This window comes from Rhinoraja longicauda, chromosome 27 (assembly GCF_053455715.1).
Source record: "Rhinoraja longicauda isolate Sanriku21f chromosome 27, sRhiLon1.1, whole genome shotgun sequence".
Taxonomy (NCBI): Eukaryota; Metazoa; Chordata; class Chondrichthyes; order Rajiformes; family Arhynchobatidae; genus Rhinoraja; species Rhinoraja longicauda.
In genome coordinates this window covers 309,178-328,529 of record NC_135979.1, presented here as the reverse complement: position 1 = coordinate 328,529, position 19,352 = coordinate 309,178, and the positions used below count along the sequence as shown (strand labels likewise).

General features: G+C 55.2%; 1 protein-coding gene across 1 annotated transcript in view; it reads right to left on the bottom strand.

Moving 5' to 3' along the window:
* LOC144606612 (uncharacterized) overlaps nt 1–18,751 on the bottom strand; it is a 20,021-nt gene extending 1,270 nt beyond the window's left edge. The window contains exons 1-4 of the mRNA XM_078422883.1: nt 18,339–18,751; nt 16,273–16,473; nt 13,180–13,422; nt 11,435–11,511 (exon numbers count right to left, since the gene is read on the bottom strand). Coding sequence (XP_078279009.1) covers nt 11,435–11,511; nt 13,180–13,422; nt 16,273–16,473; nt 18,339–18,751 — 934 coding nt within the window. The remainder of the gene's footprint in view (nt 1–11,434; nt 11,512–13,179; nt 13,423–16,272; nt 16,474–18,338) is intronic.
* Nucleotides 18,752–19,352: the final 601 nt, after the last annotated feature.

The window sequence follows — 19,352 nt, the reverse complement described above, 5'->3', positions numbered from 1 at the left end:
GTTTGTAAACTGTGCAGAATGTAATAAAATGTGATCAATGTAAAGGTGATAAAGCTCCTTGCTAAGGAAACAAAACAGTGGGGAAGGGTTTGTGTACAACAGCTTTGTGTACACAATGGCAGCTGTACCTGAGCCTGGGAGACAGAGGCTCGGGTTTCAGTGCAGTCCAGTGTGTGTGTACACGTGGACACGTCAACACACACACACACACACACACACACACAGACACACACAGACACACAGAGAGACACACACACACACACACACACACACAGACACACACACACACACACACACACACACAGAGACACACACACACACACAGACACACAGAGAGAGGCACACACAGACACACAGAGAGAGACACACACACACACAGACACACACAGACACACACACCCAGAAACACAGAGACACACACACAGACACACACACACAGACACACACACACAGACACACACACACAGACACACACACACAGACACACACACACAGACACACAGAGACACACACAGACACACAGAGACACAGAAGGGGTGGGGGAGGGGAGGGGTGGTGGAAGGGTGGGGGATGCTGATCATGGAGGGATATTGATCACGTGCAGGCAGAGGGGATCAGTTTAACTGGGAGTCACGTTCAGCACGGACATTGTGGGCCGAAGGGCCTGTTGCTGTGATGTACAGTTCTGTGTTGTGTGTTGCCTTGCACCTGTTTGTGGTGAACTCTGTAGTTGGAAAGATAAAGGAAGGCAGCACAGTTACCAGCTGTACGCGGTTTGCATAAAATATTTGCAAGCACTTGGCTGCAGGCAGCTGCTGGGAATGTTTGTGGGGAGGGGGGGAGATTGTGGGGGGGGGGGGGGGATGGAGGGGGGGGGGCTGCGGGGGGAGGTGTTTGCAAGAGGTGCCTCCACCTGTCACCCCGTGTCTGTGGTTTAACCTCTTGTGGGTTCTGCTTCTCGCTGCCTGTTCCCTGTAGATCACTGACAACACAGCGGCACTGGCTGAGGGTCAGTGAGGGGGGGGGAGGGGGGAGGGGTGAGGGGGGGGGAGGGGGGTGAGGGTGGGGGAGGGGTGAGGGTGGGGGAGGGGGGTGAGGGGGAGGGAGGGGGTGAGGGAGGGGTGAGGGGTGAGGGAGGGGGAGGGGTGAGTGAGGGGGAGGGGTGAGTGAGGGGAGGGGTGAGAGTGGGGGAGGGGGGGAGTGAGGGAGGGGGAGGGTGTGAGGGAGGGGGGTGAGTGAGGGGGAGGGGGTGAGTGAGGGGGAGGGGGTGAGGGAGGGGGAGGGGGTGAGGGAGGGGAGGGGTGAGGGTGGGGGACGGGGGAGGGAGGGGGAGGGGGAGGGAGTGAGGGTGGGGGAGGGGGCAAGGGAGGGGGAGGGGGGCGAGGGTGGGGGTGAGGGAGGGGGGAGGGAGGGGGAGGGAGGGGGCGAGGGTGCTGGCTGAGGGTCAGGGTGTCACGCCACACACCTTCTGCCCTGCCAGGATACTCTTGGCTCGGGGCAAGGTGGGCTCTGAGCCGTGATCACATTTACAGACGGTCCCCATGCAGCGACGGGTAATGTTGCAGGAGCAGAGTTCCTCAAGCTGAAATAATGTGTGAAGAATAACACCAGTGGGAGCCTCACCCACGCTCTCATCTCACTGCTACCATCGGGAAGAAGGTACAGGAGCCTGAAAACCGTGACCTCCAGGTTCAAGAACAGCTTCTTCCCAACAACCACCAGACTGTTGAACGCTGCACAACACTGACCTCAGCAACTGTGATCTAACACGGACTGTGGCTGTGGTTCCACGTAAGGACTGTGGCTTTGCACTGTTATCATTTCCATAATGTTCTGGCCATTAGTTTATTGTATTATTGATTATTGTATGTTTACCCGTGTGTCGTTATATTCATGGGCCATTGAACAGCTGCACGTTGAATTTCATCGTTCCACCACCAGAACATTTGACAGCGTGGAGAAGATTACGAGGATATTGTTGGAAATCACGGTCCTGAGCTACAGGGGTTGGGCAGCAACAGAATTAGGCCATTCGGCCCATCGAGTCCACTCCGCCGTTCAATCATGGTTGATCTATCTTTCTCTCTCAACCCCATTCTCCTGCCTTCTCCCATAACCCCTGACACCCGCACTAATCAAGAATCGTTCTATCTTTGCCTTAAATATATCCATTCACTTGGCCTCCACAGCCTTCTGTGGCAATGAATTCCACAGATTCACCGCCCTCTGACTAAAGAAACTCCTCCTCCTACAGGGACGTCCTTTATTTAGGATTGGAAGGGTAACCAATAATAATAATAATAATAATGCATTACATTTATATAGCGCTTTTCTAGTAACCCAAAGACACTTTACATATTAGATATAACATAAAAATAAATAAATAAACAAACAGAAAAGGAAGAATAAGGTGGAGCAACGGTCAATGATTGAAGGCGGTGTTGAACAAGTGAGACTTCAGTGATGTTTTGAATGTGGTGAGGAGGAGTCTCTGACGGTTTGGGGTAGTGAGTTCCAGAGGGTGGGAGCAGCGATGGAGAAAGCCCTGTCCCCCCAGCATCTGAGTTTGGTCCGGATGGACCAAGTCTGAACCTGAGGGCCTGAGCTACAGGGAGAGGTTGAGTAGGCTGGGACTCTATTCCTTGGAGCACAGGAGGATGAGGTGTATAGAGGTGTATAACATCATGAGAGGAACAGATCGGGTAGACGCACAGAGTCTGTTGCCCAGAGTAGGGGAATCGAGGATCAGAGACATGGGTTTACAGGGAAGGGGGGGGGGGGAATATTTGATAAGAATCTAAGGGGTACATTTTTGGTTCAGCAGAGGGTGGTGGGTGGATGGAATGAGCTGCCGGAGGGGGTAGTTAAGGCAGGACTATCACAGCATTTAAAAAACATTTAAACAGGTACATGAATAGGACAGGTTTGCAGGGACATGGGCCAAACGTGGGCAGGTGGGACGAGTGTAGATGGGGCATGTTGGCAAGTTGGGCCAAAGGGCCTGTTTCCACTCTGTATCAATGACTATGACTAGGTGGGTCTAGTGTAGATGGGGCATGTTGGCCGGTGTGGGCAGGTGGGTCTAGTGTAGATGGGGCATGTTGGTCAGTGTGGGCAGGTGGGACTAGTGTAGATGGGGCATGTTGGTCGGTGTGGGCAGGTGGGACTTAGTGTAGATGGGGCATGTTGGTCGGTGTGGGCAGGTGGTCTAGTGTAGATGGGGCATGTTTGGTCGGTGTGGGCAGGTGGGACTAGTGTAGATGGGGCATGTTGGTCAGTGTGGGCGGGTGGGACTAGTGTAGATGGGGCATGTTGGTCGTGTGTGGACAGGTGGGATTAGTGTAGATGGGGCATGTTGACAGGTGTGGGCAAGTTGGGCCGAAGGGCCTGTTTCCGTGTTGTATGACTCTATGACGTTGAGACTTTGGGTCAAACACCTCCTGCTCCACTGTAGATGGCGGGACACAGGTCTCATCCCCGCCGGGACCCTTGTGTGTGCCAGATGTAGACGGGTCAGCCACATCTGGAGCAGGTCAACAACAACATTACTTCCAAGCCTTCGACACCAACAGCTCAAACCATGCGATAGTGGAAACACTCGGTACAAACCTGACACTTTGCAACGGGACATGGGGAGGTAGTTAAACACAGAGGACCTGTGACAACTGTTTAGTTTACTTTAGAGATACAGCGCGGTCCTTTGGCCCACTGAGTTCACGCCGACCAGCGATCTCCGCACTATCCTACACACACTAGGGGCAATTTACAATTTTACCAAAACCATTTAACCCAAAAAAAAGAAAAGTCTTTGGAGTGTAGGGAAGAAACCGGAGCTCCCGGAGAAAACCCACGCGGTCACGGGGAGAACGTGCATGCTCCGTACAGACAGCACCCGTGGTCAGGATGGAACCCGGGTCTCCGGTGCTGTGAGGCAGCAGCTCTACCCGCTGCACCACTGCAGACAAGGGATGTGACCTTGATGTGTAAATCGCTAAACACCGACAGCAGAATGTGAACAGAGCCGGTTCCAATGGGGACCGTGGGAAAACCAGGCGACGTTTCATTGAACTGAGTCAGTGTCTCCTTCGCCAGCAAGGAGCGGCCAATGATAGTGATCTGGGAACAGGCAACACGTCAATCTGCAACGGGCTGGTGATAAATATGTGAATCACTTCCTGTTTCAACACACAGTGCATGTCAACACATGTATGTGATGTTCCCAATGTTCCCAATGTTGGGGGAGTCCAGAACCAGGGGCCACAGTTTAAGAATAAGGGGTAGGCCATTTAGAACGGAGATGAGGAAAAACTTTTTCAGTCAGAGAGTTGTGAATCTGTGGAATTCTCTGCCTCAGAAGGCAGTGGAGGCCAATTCTCTGAATGTATTCAAGAGAGAGCTAGATAGAGCTCTTAAGGATAGCGGAGTCAGGGGGTATGGGGAGAAGGCGAGGAACGGGGCACTGATTGAGAATGATCAGCCATGATCACATTGAATGGTGGTGCTGGCTCGAGGGGCCGAATGGCCTCCTCCTGCACCTATTGTCTATTGTCTAACACATGTATGTGATGTGTGTGTGTACTGATAAATGTGATATATGTCATGTACATGAACAGCTGCCAACACAGGGATATGCGTGTGCTGATACATGCCCCAGAACACGACAATTGAACCATTGAATAAACAATGTTTCAGAAACAGACAGGTACATGGATAATACGTGTAGGAAGAACTGCAGATGCTGGTTTAAATCGAAGGTGGACACAAAATGCTGGAGTAACTCAGTGGGACACGCAGCATCTCTGGAGAGAAGGAATGGGTGACGTTTTGGGTCGAGACCCTTCTTCAGTCTGATGTCAGGGGGCAGAGATAGAATGTGGTCGGAGACAGTAAGACTGGTCGGAGAACTGGAAGGGGAGGGGATGGAGAGAGAGGGAAAGCAAAGGCTATTTGAAGTTAGAGAAGTCATGTCACACCACTGGGGTGTAAACTACCCAAGCGAAATATGAGGTGCTGTTCCTCCAATTTGTGCTGGGCCTCACTCTGACAATGGAGGAGGCCCAGGACAGAAAGGTCAGATTGGGAATGGGAGCGGGAGTTAAAGTGAGAGCAACCAGGAGATCAGGTAGGTTAAGGCGGATTGAGCGGGGGTGTTCAGCGAAACGATCGCTGAGCCTGCGTTTGGTCTCGCCGATATACAGGAGTCCACACCTGGAACAGCGGATACAGTAGATGAGGTTGGAGAAGGTGCAGGTGAACCTCTGCCTCACTTGGATGGAGTCGAGGGGGAGGTAAAGGGACAGGTGGTTGCATCTCCTGCGGTTGCAGGGGAAAGTACATGGGGAGGGGGGTAGTTTGGTTGGGATAGGACGGGTTTGGAGGGAGGTGGGCCAAATGCAGGCAGGTGGGACTAGTGTAGCTGGAACATGCAGTTGGTCGGTGTGGGCAAGTTGGGCTGAAGGGCCTGTTTCCACGCTGTATCACTGTGACTATAGCAGCGTGCACATGTCCCAGGGTCTCTGCCCCCCACCCCCACACCTCCCCCCCCACCCCCCACGACCAGCATCTCCCTCCACCGCACCAGTGAAGGAAGTGAACAAAATGAACATCTGTCTCCACTCACGTCTGTTGTTGTGGGGGTTGACAGGGTGGGGGGGCAGGGAGTGGGGGGGGGGCAGGGAGTGGGGGGGTGACAGGGTGGGGGGGGCAGGGAGTGGGGGGTCTGACAGGGTGGGGGGGGCAGGGAGTGGGGGGGTGACAGGGTGGGGGGGCAGGGAGGTGGGGTGGGGGGGCTGAGGGTGGGGGGGGGCAGGGAGTGGGGGGGGTGACAGGGTGGGGGGCAGGGAGTGGGGGGGCAGGGAGTGGGGGGGGTGACAGGGTGGGGGGGCAGGGGAGTGGGGGGGGCTGACAGGGTGGGGGGGCAGGGAGTGGGGGGGCAGGGAGGGGGGGCAGGGAGTGGGGGGGGCTGGAGGGTGGGGGGGGCAGGGAGTGGGGGGGCAGGGAGTGGGGGGGTGACAGGGGTGGGGGGCAGGGAGTGGGGGGGCAGGGAGTGGGGGGGGTGACAGGGTGGGGGGCCAGGGAGGGGGGGGGCAGGGAGGGGGGGTGAGGGTGAGGGGGCAGGGAGTGGGGGGGGCTGACAGGTGGGGGGGGCAGGGAGTGGGGGGGCAGGGAGTGGGGGGGTGACAGGGTGAGGGGGCAGGGAATGGGGGGGGCTGACAGGGTGGGGGGGCAGGGAGTGGGAGGGCAGGGAGTGGGGGGGGCAGGGAGTGGGGTGGGGTGGGCAGGGAGTGGGGGGGCAGGGAGTGGGGGGGCTGACAGGGTGGGGGGTGAGTAGATGGGTTGATACAGTAGCGCGGCAATGACTGTGGCCACTGCCCTAAGGGGGGGAGGAGGTTGTAAACAGGGGACATCCTGCAGCAGGAGCTCCCCAACATCCCGGGAGAGGGGGGGGAGGGGGGGGGCTTGTTAAGGGTCTGGAATGTGCAGACAGACCATCTCCAGGGGATGTGTATCTCTGTCCACAACATGTCCTCCGCTGCTCCTCGCTGGAAACGTGTGGACAGGAAATCCCGCGCGTCAGTGTGGCCGGACAGAGACCATGGGTCCACATGGACTGACCAGGGATGAACGTGTTGGGGAAGGGAGAGGTCAGGGATGCATGAACAGGAAGCTGCACATTCTACAGGCGGTGTGCGAGCGCGGGGCTTTAACAAAGAAGCTCATCTTTCAAACAGTGAAGGTAGACACAAAATGCTGGAGTAACTCAGCGGGAGAGGCAGCATCTCTGGAGAGAAGGAATGCTGACGTTTCGGGTCGAGACCCTTCCTCAGACTGTGGCATAGGGTTGGTCTGAGATATTGATGGACCTCAGTGTCCACATAATGACTCAATGGGGCAGGATATGAACGGGAACCCCCCCCCCCCCCAACCCCCGGCCCCCAACTACCCCCCCCTCCCCCCCCCCCCAACCCCCAGCCCCCAACTACCTCCCCTCCCCCCCCCCCCCCAACCCCCCGGCCCCCCAACTACCCCCCCTCCCCCCCCCCCCAACCCCCGGCCCCCAACTACCCCCCCCCCCCCAACCCCCGGCCCCCCAACTACCCCCCCTCCCCCCAACCCCCGGCCCCCAACTACCCCCCCCCCAACCCCCCGGCCCCCAACTACCCCCCCCCCAACCCCCCCCCCAACTAACCCCCCCCCCAACCCCCCCCCAACCCCCGGCCCCCCAACTACCCCCCCTCCCCCCAACCCCCCGGCCCCCAACTACCCCCCCTCCCCCCAACCCCCGGCCCCCAACTACCCCCCCCCAACCCCCGGCCCCCAACTACCCCCCCCCCCCAAACCCCCGGCCCCCAACTACCCCCCCTCCCCCCGTCAGGGTGGGGGGGCAGGGAGTGTGGGGGGGAGCAGGGAGTGGGGGGGGTAACAGGGTGGGGGGGGGGTTGATGGGTGGGGGGGCAGGGAGTGGGGGGTAACAGGGTGGGGGGGTTGATGGGTGGGGGGGCAGGGAGTGTGGGGGGGGGGGGTGATGGGTGGGGGGGCAGGGAGTGTGGGGGGAGCAGGGAGTGGGGGGGTAACAGGGTGGGGGGGTTGATGGGTGGGGGGGCAGGGAGTGTGGGGGGGGTGATGGGTGGGGGGGTAAACAGGGGGGGTGTTGTGAGTGGGGGGGGGCAGGGAGTGTGGGGGGGAGCAGGGAGTGGGGGGGTAACAGGGTGGGGGGGTTGATGGGTGGGGGGGCAGGGAGTGTGGGGGGGGTGATGGGGTGGGGGGGTAACAGGGGGGGGGGTTGATGGGTGGGGGGGCAGGGAGTGGGGGGGGGAAGCAGGGAGTGGGGGGTAACAGGGTGGGGGGGTTGATGGGTGGGGGGGGCAGGGAGTGGGGGGTAACAGGTGGGGGCACACATGTCCCCATCATCACCCACCACCCACTCACCCCACCTCTCCCTTCACCTGTACACTCATCTCCGAGCCCACCTTTCTCTCTCTCCCCTTTCCCCTCTCCTCATGCGATCTCCCTGTGGTTCAAATGTTTTCCAGCATTCCCGGTGTTGGGCATTTTAGAAACGTTAATGCCTCTGTGGGGTGTCACGTCCACAATGGCAGTATGGGTAGTAATAGCCAACACCTGCCCACACCTGTCACCTGCCCACACCTGTCACCTGCTCACATCTGTCACCTGCCCACACCTGTCACCTGTCCACATCTTTCACCTGCCCTCACCTGTCACCTGCCCACACTGACCACCTGCCTACACCTGCCCACACCTGTCACCTGCCCACACCTGTCACCTGCTCACATCTGTCACCTGCCCACACCTGTCACCTGCCCTCACACATCCCACCTCGATGAAATTACTGACCTGGGTTTACTGCGATCCTTACACTGTTGGGTAGCAATGGCTAACACCTGCCCTCACCTGTCCCACCTGCCCTCACCTGTCACCTGTCCACACCTGTCACTTGCCCACACCCGTCCCACCTGTCATTACCTGCCCTACATGCCATTAACTGTCGTTACTTGCCGTTAACTGTCCAACCTGTTGACACCCGTTCTATCTGTTGTTACCTGTCCCAGCTGTCATTACCTACCCAACCTGCCCTCCCTGCTGTTACCTGTTGTTAGCTGTCCCACCTGCCAGGCAGCAGGCAGCTTGGCCTGGGTTTGCCCAGTTCAGTCCTGGTGATACAGCACTCCCCCACACCAATGATCACCCCCACATTTACCTGCTGCACAGAGTCACCACAAAGCAAAGGGGGCTACACGGGAACAGGTAGAAACACGGAACTGCAGGCGCTGGTTTACAAAACAGAACACAAAGTACTCAACGGGTCAGGCAGCATCTCTGGAGAAAACAGGATAGATGATATCTTGGGTCTGAAGAAGGGTCCCAATCCAAAACGTCACCTATGCACGTTCCCCAGAGAAGCTGCTTGACCCACTGAGTTACTCCAGCACTCTGTGAAACGTCACCTATGCACGTTCCCCAGAGAAGCTGCTTGACCCACTGAGTTACTCCAGCACTCTGTGAAACGTCACCTATCCATGTTCTCCACAGATGCTGCCTGACCCGCTGAGTTACTCCAGCACTCTGTTTCCTCACCTCACGCTGCCTCGGCAAGGCCAGCAGCACAATCAACGACCAGTCTCACCCCGGTCACTCCCTCTTCTCCCCTCTCCCATCGGGCAAAAGGTGCAGAAGTGTGTAAACGCACACCTCCAGATTCAGGGACAGTTTCTTCCCAGCTGTTATCAGGCAACTGAACCATCCTACCACAACCAGAGAGCAGTGCTGAACTACTATCTACCTCATTGGTGACCCTCGGTCTATCTTTGATTGGACTTTACTGGCTTTACCTTGCACTAAACATTATTTCCTGGTTTGTTAAGTTCCTGGTCCTGTATCACATGAGCACATGAGAACGATCAAAGCACAGGGCAGAGAGAGACCACTCAGCCCATCAAACCTGCTGCTATCCTTCTGAAGCACAACGCTTCCGCCCTTCCCCCATTCTCTCTGTTTCTCATCGTTCTCACTGCTCCAATCTCGGTGCCAGCCCCCTGCGGTGTGATGGGCAGTGAGGTGACCCTGGGATTGGGGTCAGTGCCAGTGCCAGACCCAGTGACTCTGCATTAGTGCGGGTGTCTGGGGTTACGGGGAGAAGACAGGAGAATGGGGTTGAGAGAGAGAGATAGATCAGCCGTGATGGTAGACTTGATGGGCCGAATGGCCTATTATGTTCCTGGAGCTTAAGAGCATATCTTTCCTCTTTCCTCTCCCTCCAGCTTTACATTCCACTCTTCCTCTCCTCTCTCCCTGTGCTACAACCTTTAGTCTCCACTTCACCTCCAGCCTGTGTCACCTATCAGTAGGCGATGGGCCGAATGGCCTTAATCTGCTCCCTAATGGCCTTACGATGCCCTGAACGATTCAGCAAATCGGCTTCTTGCTGAACGGAACCAATGTGAAGATGTGGCTCACTCTGTAGTCATGATGTTGCCATGACAACCCGACACACGTGTTAACCAGGCCCACACGTGTTTGATGCACAAACTATTTTTGGCAATAATCATGTAATCTGTCATTGCTTTGTTCTTTCTGCGTTACAATACGTGCTTTATAAACCAACAATAAAGAATTCTCAGTCTGTAGGCAGGATCTGCAGATGCTGCTTTACACCAAAGATAGACACAAGTGCTGGAGTAACTCAGCGGGTCAGGCAGCATCTCTGGAGAGGAGGAATGGGTGACGTTTCGGTTCGAGACCCTTCTCCAGTCTGAGAGTCAGGGGAGAGGGAGTCTAGAGATATGGAAGGGCATGGTGTGAAAATGACAGATCAGCAAGGACGATGGTCAAGGGAAATGTGGAGTGGATCATTGATGGATCATTGATGGATCATTGTTGGATCATTAATGGTTGCAAGGATTGTCACTCAGTGCTGCAGTGACCTGCTGCCTGAAGAACATCTCCAGCACTTTACTGCACGTTACTCAATGTCCCCGAGATTCACAATCCCTGAACACTTGTGCAAGCTGCTGCAGTGATCGCAGTGAACGCAAGTGATCAGTGAACTCAGTAATCTCAGTGAACGCAGATCGCAGTGATCCCAGTGAACACAGTGATCAGTGAACGCAGTGATCCCAGGGAACACTGCAACAACAGCTCAATGGCCAAGCGGCTGCAGGAGGTCACAGGGGGAGGAAGAGAGAGAAAGAGAGGGAGAGAGAAAGGGAAAGAGAGAGAGAGAGATGAGGAGCAGCTGGCAGGGAGACGGTGGAGGGAGGCTGAGGGAGCTGAGCTGAGTTACAGACACCGAACAGCAAGCCCCTGACAACCCCCCCACCCCCTCACCCCTCCACCCCCCCCCCCCCCCTCACCCCTCATGCCCTGCCAGCATCATCAGAGACCCACACCACCCTGGCCACGCTCTCACTGACCCACACCACCCTGGCCACGCTCTCACTGACCCACACCACCCTGGCCACACTCTCACTGACCCACACCACCCTGGCCACACTCTCACTGACCCACACCACCCTGGCCACACTCTCACTGACCCACACCACCCTGGCCACGCTCTCACTGACCCACACCACCCTGGCCACTCTCTCATCTCACTGCTACCGTGGGGAAGAAGGTACAGGAGCCTGAAAACCGTGACCTCCAGGTTGAAGAACCAGGTATTGCCCACCTGCCCACCAGGTATTGCCCTCCTGCCCACCAGGTATTGCCCTCCTGCCCACCAGGTATTGCCCACCAGGTATTGCCCACCTGCCCACCAGGTATTGCCCACCTACCCACCTTGTATTGCCCACCTGCCCACCAGGTATTGCCCACCTGCCCACCAGGTATTGCCCACCTACCCACCTTGTATTGCCCACCTGCCCACCAGGTATTGCCCACCTGCCCACCAGTCCCTGCCCCGGAGTTAAACACTTACCTCTGCTCGGAGGAGCCGAGCCGCAGAGTTTTGAGGTCAGGTGATTTTCACGGAGCTTCTGCCAGCGATATTTCCAGCTGTGGGGATGAGAGACAGAGAGGGGAATGACCATCCTGTCCAACACACCTTAGCTGTGGCAGCCTCAGGAACCACCAACTCCCTCGTGAGTTGGTCCAGCCCCCACCCCCTCATTTCATAGTCGGAGACAGGCCCTTCAGCCCAACTGTGCAGGAAGGAACTGCAGATGCTGGTTTAAATCGAAGATAGACACAAAGTGCCGGAGTAACTCAGTGGATCAGACAGCATCGTTGGAGAAAAGGAATAGGTGACGTTTCGGATGAGACCCTTCTTCAGATTGCCCAACCTGTCCACGCCGACCAGCATGCCCCATCTACACAAGTCCCACCTGCCTGCATTTGGCCCATATCCCTCCAAACCGGTCCTATTCATGTACCTGTCCAAGTATCTTTTAAATGTTGGGATAGTCCCTGCCTCAACTACCTCATCTGGCAGCTCGATCCATACACCCACCACCCACTGAGTGAAAAAATTACCTCTCAGGTTCCTATTAAATCTTTCATCTTCCCCTCCCCCCCCCCCCCCCCCCCCCCCCCCTTATCTGAAACCTATGTCCTCAGATTCTTGATTCTCCTACTCTGGGTAAAAAACTCTTTGCAGTTACTCGATGTATTCCCTTCATGATATTATACACCACTACAAGATCACCCCTCATCCTCCTGTGCTTCAAGGAATAAAGTCCTAGCCTGCCCCAACCTCTCCCTGTAGCTCAGGCACTCAAGTCCTGGCAACATCCTCGTAAATCTTCTCTGCACTCTTTCTAGCTTAACACCATTCTTCCTGTGGCAGGATGACCAAAACTGAACACAATACTCCAAATGTGGCCTCACCAACGTCTTGTACAACTGTAACATAATATCCAAACTTCTACACTCAATTCCTTGACTGATGAAGGTCAGCGTGCCAAAGCCTCCTTCAGCATCCCTGCTACCTGTGACACCACCGTCAGAGAACTGTGTACCTGCGCTCCTAGATCCCTCTGCTCTACAACACTCCCCAGGGCCCTGTCTACCTGTGACACCACTCTCAGAGAACTGTGTACCTGCGCTTCTAGATCCCTCTGCTCTACAATGCTCCCCAGGGCCCTGTCTACCTGTGACACCACTCTCAGAGAACTGTGTACCTGCGCTCCTAGATCCCTCTGCTCTACAACACTCCCCAGGGCCCTGTCTACCTGTGACACCACTCTCAGAGAACTGTGTACCTGCGCTTCTAGATCCCTCTGCTCTACAACACTCCCCAGGGCCCTGCCATTCAATCTCGACATTTTCCCCACAGATGCTGCCTGACCCGCTGAATTACTCCAGCACTCTGTGAAACGTCACCTATCCATGTTCTCCACAGATGCTGCCTGACCCGCTGAGCTAATCCAGCTTTTTGTGTCTATATTCACTATCATAAGGTCATAAGGAATAGGAGAATAATTAGGCCATTCGGCCCATCAAGTCTACTCCGCCATTCAATCACGGCTGATCTATCTCTCTGTCCTAACCCTATTCCCCATAACCCCTGACACCCGTACTGATCAAGAACCTATCTCTGCTGTAAATATCTCGCCTGACTTGTATCCCCAGGGTTCTGTGTGAAGGCCCTGGTGTGGTTTGACTTTCCAAGATGTAACAGCTGACCTGCAGCTAATGGCACCATCCCTGTGCACCAGTACTCACAGCAGCTTGTGTCGGTAGTGGCAGAGTCCAGGGGTGATGGTGGACTCTACGTCCGAGATGCCGGTGTTCCCCGGCAAGACCAGCACGTGTTTCCGGGCACTGCAGGACACGCAGCCAATGTGGTACGCCCGCTGTGGGTTGGTCCAGTAGTCCTGCAGCCCCAGCCTGCTACGGTGGAACGAGTCCAAGGTGACCTTGCCCAGGCAGCTTCTCCACGTCTTGTGTAGCACCGGGAACTGCACCCTGCAGCACGACAATGCACCGGTCAGCAGCATGGACAATGCACCGGTCAGCAGTACAACGCACCGGTCAGCAGCACATCAATGCACTGACATCAGCACTGGGCATCAGCTCGAACCCAAACCCCTTACACTGCACCCTGCAGCATGGACAATGCACTGGTCAGCAGTACAACGCACCGGTCAGCAGCACAACAATGCACTGGTGAGCAGCACTGGACAATGCGCTGGGCATGTGCACTGGCCATCAGCACTGGGCATCACCACTGGACTGTGCACTGGCCATCAGCACTGGATTGTGCACTGGACATCAGCACGGGGCATCAGCACTGGACATCACCACTGGACTGTGCACTGGCCATCAGCACTGGACTGTGCACTGGACATCAGCACTGGACTATGCACTGGACATCACCACTGGACTGTGCACTGGCCATCAGCACTGGACTGTGCACTGGACATCAGCACTGGACTGTGCACTGGGCATCACCACTGGACTGTGCACTGGCCATCAGCACTGGACTGTGCACTGGCCATCAACACTGGACTGTGCACTGGACATCAGCACTGGACTATGCACTGGACATCACCACTGGACTGTGCACTGGCCATCAGCACTGGACTGTGCACTGGACATCAGCACTGGACTGTGCACTGGGCATCACCACTGGACTGTGCACTGGACATCAGCACGGGGCATCAGCACTGGACTATGCACTGGGCATCACCACTGGACTGTGCACTGGCCATCAGCACTGGACTATGCACTGGGCATCAGCACTGGGCAATGACTTTATGAAAACCTCTTGGTGGAAATGTCCCTTCAATGTAAACGTTTAAAAAGTTCAAATTTAAATCCAGTGTATAATTTTATATTTGAATAATTTTATATTTGAATGTTACTTTAGTGCTGGTACAAGACAGAACCAACTAAACTGTGGCAGAGGCAGAGAGAGATCTGACTGTCCAGCCTTGGGCCGTGGGTATAAATGGCACAGAACTGGCCATTGCAGCTCGTTCCTGACCAGCTCACCTGGGTCAGGTACACACCAGGTGGGGCAGAGGGACGTAGTGACCAGGACTCCCTGCCACTTTACACTTTAGAGATACAGCGTGGAAACAGGCCCTTCAGCCCACCTAGTCCGTGCCGACCAGCGATCCCAGCACATTCACTCTATCACACACACACTTGGAACAGTTTACAATTTTACCAAAGGCAATAAACTTACAAACCTGCACGTCTTTGGAGTGTGGGAGGAAACCGGGGCACCCGGAGAAAACCCACGCAGTCACAGGGAGAACGTGCAAACTCCGTACAGACAGCACCCGTGGTCAGGATGGAACCCGGGTCTCTGGCGCCGTGAGGCAGCAGCTCTACCCGCTGCGCCAACGTGCCACAACCAACAGGTTTTGTTCTTGTGTTGATCCAGCCTATGGCAGGAACAGCAGCTGTAGGGTCGGGCACCAACACCACCAGGTGTTTCCTGCAACACCCAACCCCAGGGATGATGCAGTGGACAAAGCAATGCAGCCATGTGTGGTCACCAGAGCAGCAGAGGCCAGCGTCTGCATGTGACGGGATATGGACATGACCAGCATCATCTCAGGAAGCCTCAGCGGTCACCTGTCCAACGCTGGTGGCCTGGACCTGGGCTACAGCCACAGTGATGGACTGACACAGCACGGAAACAGGCCCTTCGGCCCAACGCGCCCACACCCCCCAACATGTCCCAGCTACACTAGTCCCACCTGCCTTTGTTTGGTCCATATCCCTCCAACCCTGTCCTATCCATGTACCTGTCTAAATGTTTCTTAAACGTTGGGATAATCCCAGCCTCAACTACCTCCTCCGGCAGCTTGTTCCATACACCCACCACCCTCTGTGTGAAAAAGTTACCCCTCAAGTTTCTATTAAATCTTTGCCCCTTCACCTTAAACCTATGTCCTCTGGTCCTCGAGTCCCCTACTCTGGGCAAGAGACTCTGTGCATCTACCCAATCTATTCCTCTCATGATTTTATACACCTCTACAAGATCGCCCCTCATCTTCCTGCGCTCCAAGGAATAGAGTCCCAGCCTGCTCAACCTCTCCCTGTAGCTCACACCCTCTAGTCCTGGCAACATCCTCGTAAACCTCGTAGACTGGACATTCATCACCTGGCAAATAAACATTGTTCTCAGGGCAGGGATTGCTCCCAGAAACCGATCACGGGGAATATTATTTAATGCTTGGGATGATGGGGTTAACGGGCGAGTTACACGGTACAGCTGGAAAGATGCAGTGACTTCCAAAACATAAACAATTACAAAATCAAATCAGAAAACCCCGAGCCCACAGAGGAATTATGGGAAAAGAGGAACAATCTTATGGGAAAGTTATGAAACAGATAAACAGGGGCAGGCGGACAGGACAGGACAGGACATCTCTGTGACCAGTCCACACCCAGCAAGCCGTTGACTTCAGATGCAACATCTGTCCAGACCGCTAGCTCTGTCGCTCCTCCCCACAGATGTTGCCCACCCTCCTGTGGATCTCCAGCGCTTTATATTCATGAAGTGATTCATTTGGAAGGTCCTAGTAGTGTAGGAAAATAACTGCAGATGCTGGTGCAGTTGTAGAGTAGGAGTGCAGGAGGAATCACAGAGGGGAGGTTCGCTCCAGAAGTAAATATTTTGTTTTAGGGAGTGGCGATCAGTTTGGAAGCAACTTTCACACAGGCGGTTGGTGGAGCAAAGGCCACCAGTGGCCAATGGAAGAGGCAGGGCAGTGCACACTGCACTCTGCCGAGGGTGGGGAGGGTTTAGCTTGGAGACACAGCACGGAAACAGGCCTTTAATGAACAAGGAGTGCTCACAGCATGCGGTGTTGGTGATCCTGGTAGCTCGGATAGACCAGGGTCTCGATGTCCAGGTGGCCAGTGTATCGACGTGCCCTTGGCTGCTGGGCGACATCCTGGGAGTGGAACCTCTGGTGACTGCCCAGCACCAGTCCCCGTCGGTGGAGCGACTCTCCGGTCAGTGCCCATCGTGGGCTGTAGTTCAGCACCATCACTGCTCTGCACAAGGGGGTCAGAGATAGAATGCAGCAACGTTATCTAACGTGCAACAGTTGTACAAGATGCTGCTCAAAGATCTCACCTACAGTCCAGTTTCCTTTATTGTCACGTGTGCAAGGCACAGTGCAAAGCTTTAGCCAGTCAGCAGAAAGACCATAATGATTACAATCCAGCCATTTACAGTGAACAAGGGAATAATGTTTAGTGCAAGGTAAAGCCAGCAAAGTCTGATCAAGGATAGACCGAGGGTCACCAATGAGGTAGATGGTAGTTCAGGACCTAATACACAACACAACTTGTCTGTTTAGACACATAGGAACAGAATTAGGCCATTCGGCCCATCAAGTCTGAACAGAGGAACCTCCACAGGTTCAAATCCAGCTTCTTCCCAGCTGCCAGTGGGCTCTTACACCGCCCTGCACCACACTGACCACAGTCCCACCTCAGCCCCAAACCACAGGGCAGCAGTCATGGAGTTTACAGTGTGCCAGGCACCAATTCTGTGCCAGTCTCTGGGTGTCCGTGTGTGAACAAGGGCATTGTGCTGACACACAGCAAACACCTACCAGGGACCGCTGGCCAATGGCCATCTCCGCTCCGCTGTTGCCATCTCGATCTCACATGGAGGCACAAGGGCGGTGGGGTATGGAACAAGCTGCCAGAGGAGGGGGGTATGGAACGAGCTGCCAGAGGAGGGGGTGGTGTATAGAGCGAGCTGCCAGTGGAGGGGGGTGGGTGTATGGAACGAGCTGCCAGAGGAGGCGGTGGGTGTGTGGAATGAGCTGCCAGAGGAGGGGTGTATGGAATGAGCTGCCAGAGGAGGGGGGTATGGAACGACCTGCCAGAGGAGGGGGGTATGGAATGAGCTGCCAGAGGAGGGGTGTATGGAACGAGCTGGCAGTGGGGGAAGTTGAGGCAGGTGCAGTAAGAACATTTACAAGACGTTTGGGCAGGTACATGGATAGGAAAGATTTAGGGGAATATGGGCCAAACTCTGGCAGGTGGGACTAGCACACGAAGGCAAACACATGCAGCAGCACACAGGGACACACTGGGGCTTCCAGGGCCATGGGCCGGGCCAAAGGAGACGGGCTCTGACCCTCCAGTTTCCCCCTTGATCATCTTTGAAGAAATCCCTCCTCGACTAAGAACAAACTCCATGCATTAATCTGTTCAGACTGTTCTGATCACGTCAGGTGAAGACACTACATTTCAGAAAGCCTCTCCTCACCCTGAAGGTGGAGACCCTTACCTGTCTGGATGATGGGGTAGTCCTGACAGAAAGACCCCGTCTCTACCACTCCTCACTGCCGCCCCGAGGAATATAGGCTTCCCAAAATAACAATGACGAGGCCAGCAGCAACTGCTCAGAAGCTGAAAGAAGGAGAGGAGACGTCTGAAAGCAGATATTCCCCGGACACTGTAATGGGGAGCCGGGAAGTGTCAGCCAGCCATTAAATAAGGACATGTACCAACACCAATACCGATGAACTTAGTCAATGTCTAAACACGGCTGCACTTGTTCTGGAGCTAATCTCCCAGATCCAGTCCCTGTCAATAGTGAGGACTCCCTGGTACAATCCGTGTCTGTGTCAGAGGCTGCTTTATACCGATGATAAACACAGAAAATACCAAAGAAGGGTTCCGACCTGAAACGTCACCTATCCATGTTCTCCACAGATGCTGCCTGACCTGCTGAGTTACTCCAGCACTCTGTGTCTCTCTGCAGTCCAAGACTGTTGTGGAAAAGTGGTGAGCACGCAACAAAAGCTTTTCCCTGTACCTTGCTACACGTGACAATAAACTAAAATAAAATAAAGTAAATCAAATCATTTTGATTTGATATTTTGCTTGGAACATATTACCCTTCTTGTTGCGAAAGGAGAACGGTATTGGTGAAGGTCCAATCCCCCCGGCAACGACCTAGCACATCTGGCGACATCACCGCCACATCTGGCGATGTCACCGTCACATCTGGCGACGTCATCGCCACATCTGGCGACGTCACCGCCACATCTGGCGACGTCACCGCCACATCTGGTGGTATCACCGCCACATCTGGTGGTATCACCTCAACATCTGGCGACATCACCACCACATCTGGTGACATCACCCCCACATCTGGAGACATCATCGCCACATCTGGCGACATCACCATCACATCTGGCGGCATCATCACCACATCTGGCGACATCACCATCACATCTGGCAACATCACCACCACATCTGGCGACATCACCATCATATCTGGCGGCATCACCACCACATCTGGCGACATCACCTCCACATCTGGCGACGTCAGGACCTTGTGGGCTGGGCACGGTGATGATAAACTGCGGCAGTGGAGTGTCACTAAAATATTACAGCTGCAAAAAGTGTAAAATTCAACAGTTGCCACTTAGTTGATGGGGAAAGAATGAAGAATTATATTCACTGGGGCAGCGAGCAAGTGGATGAAATAGAGATCTGTCCTTCAGAACAAGGGCCAGTCTCAGTGGGAGATAGTTATTGCACAAAGCGTGTCAGAGTGGCAACAAGAAAGAGATTGTGTGAGTTGGCATTGTCAATGTTTCTTCTATTGCAGGAATTGGCTTTGAGCGGCTCCAGGGATAAAGCATGCAGCTCCTAGACACCCGACGGCCACAGAATGAACAAGAGGAGAAACACCAGCTGCCTCACGGAAACAAATGACCCGCGTACAAAATCACCACCCTGCAAAACGTGCAGTTAATAACGGACACAGAACTCCGGGACCACGGCTAAGACTTACCCCCGTAACCCTGCCCCAGGCTGGGACCACCATGGCACCCTGCCCCAAGCTGGGACCACCACGGCACCCTGCCCCAAGCTGGGACCACCACAACAACCCTGCCCCAAGC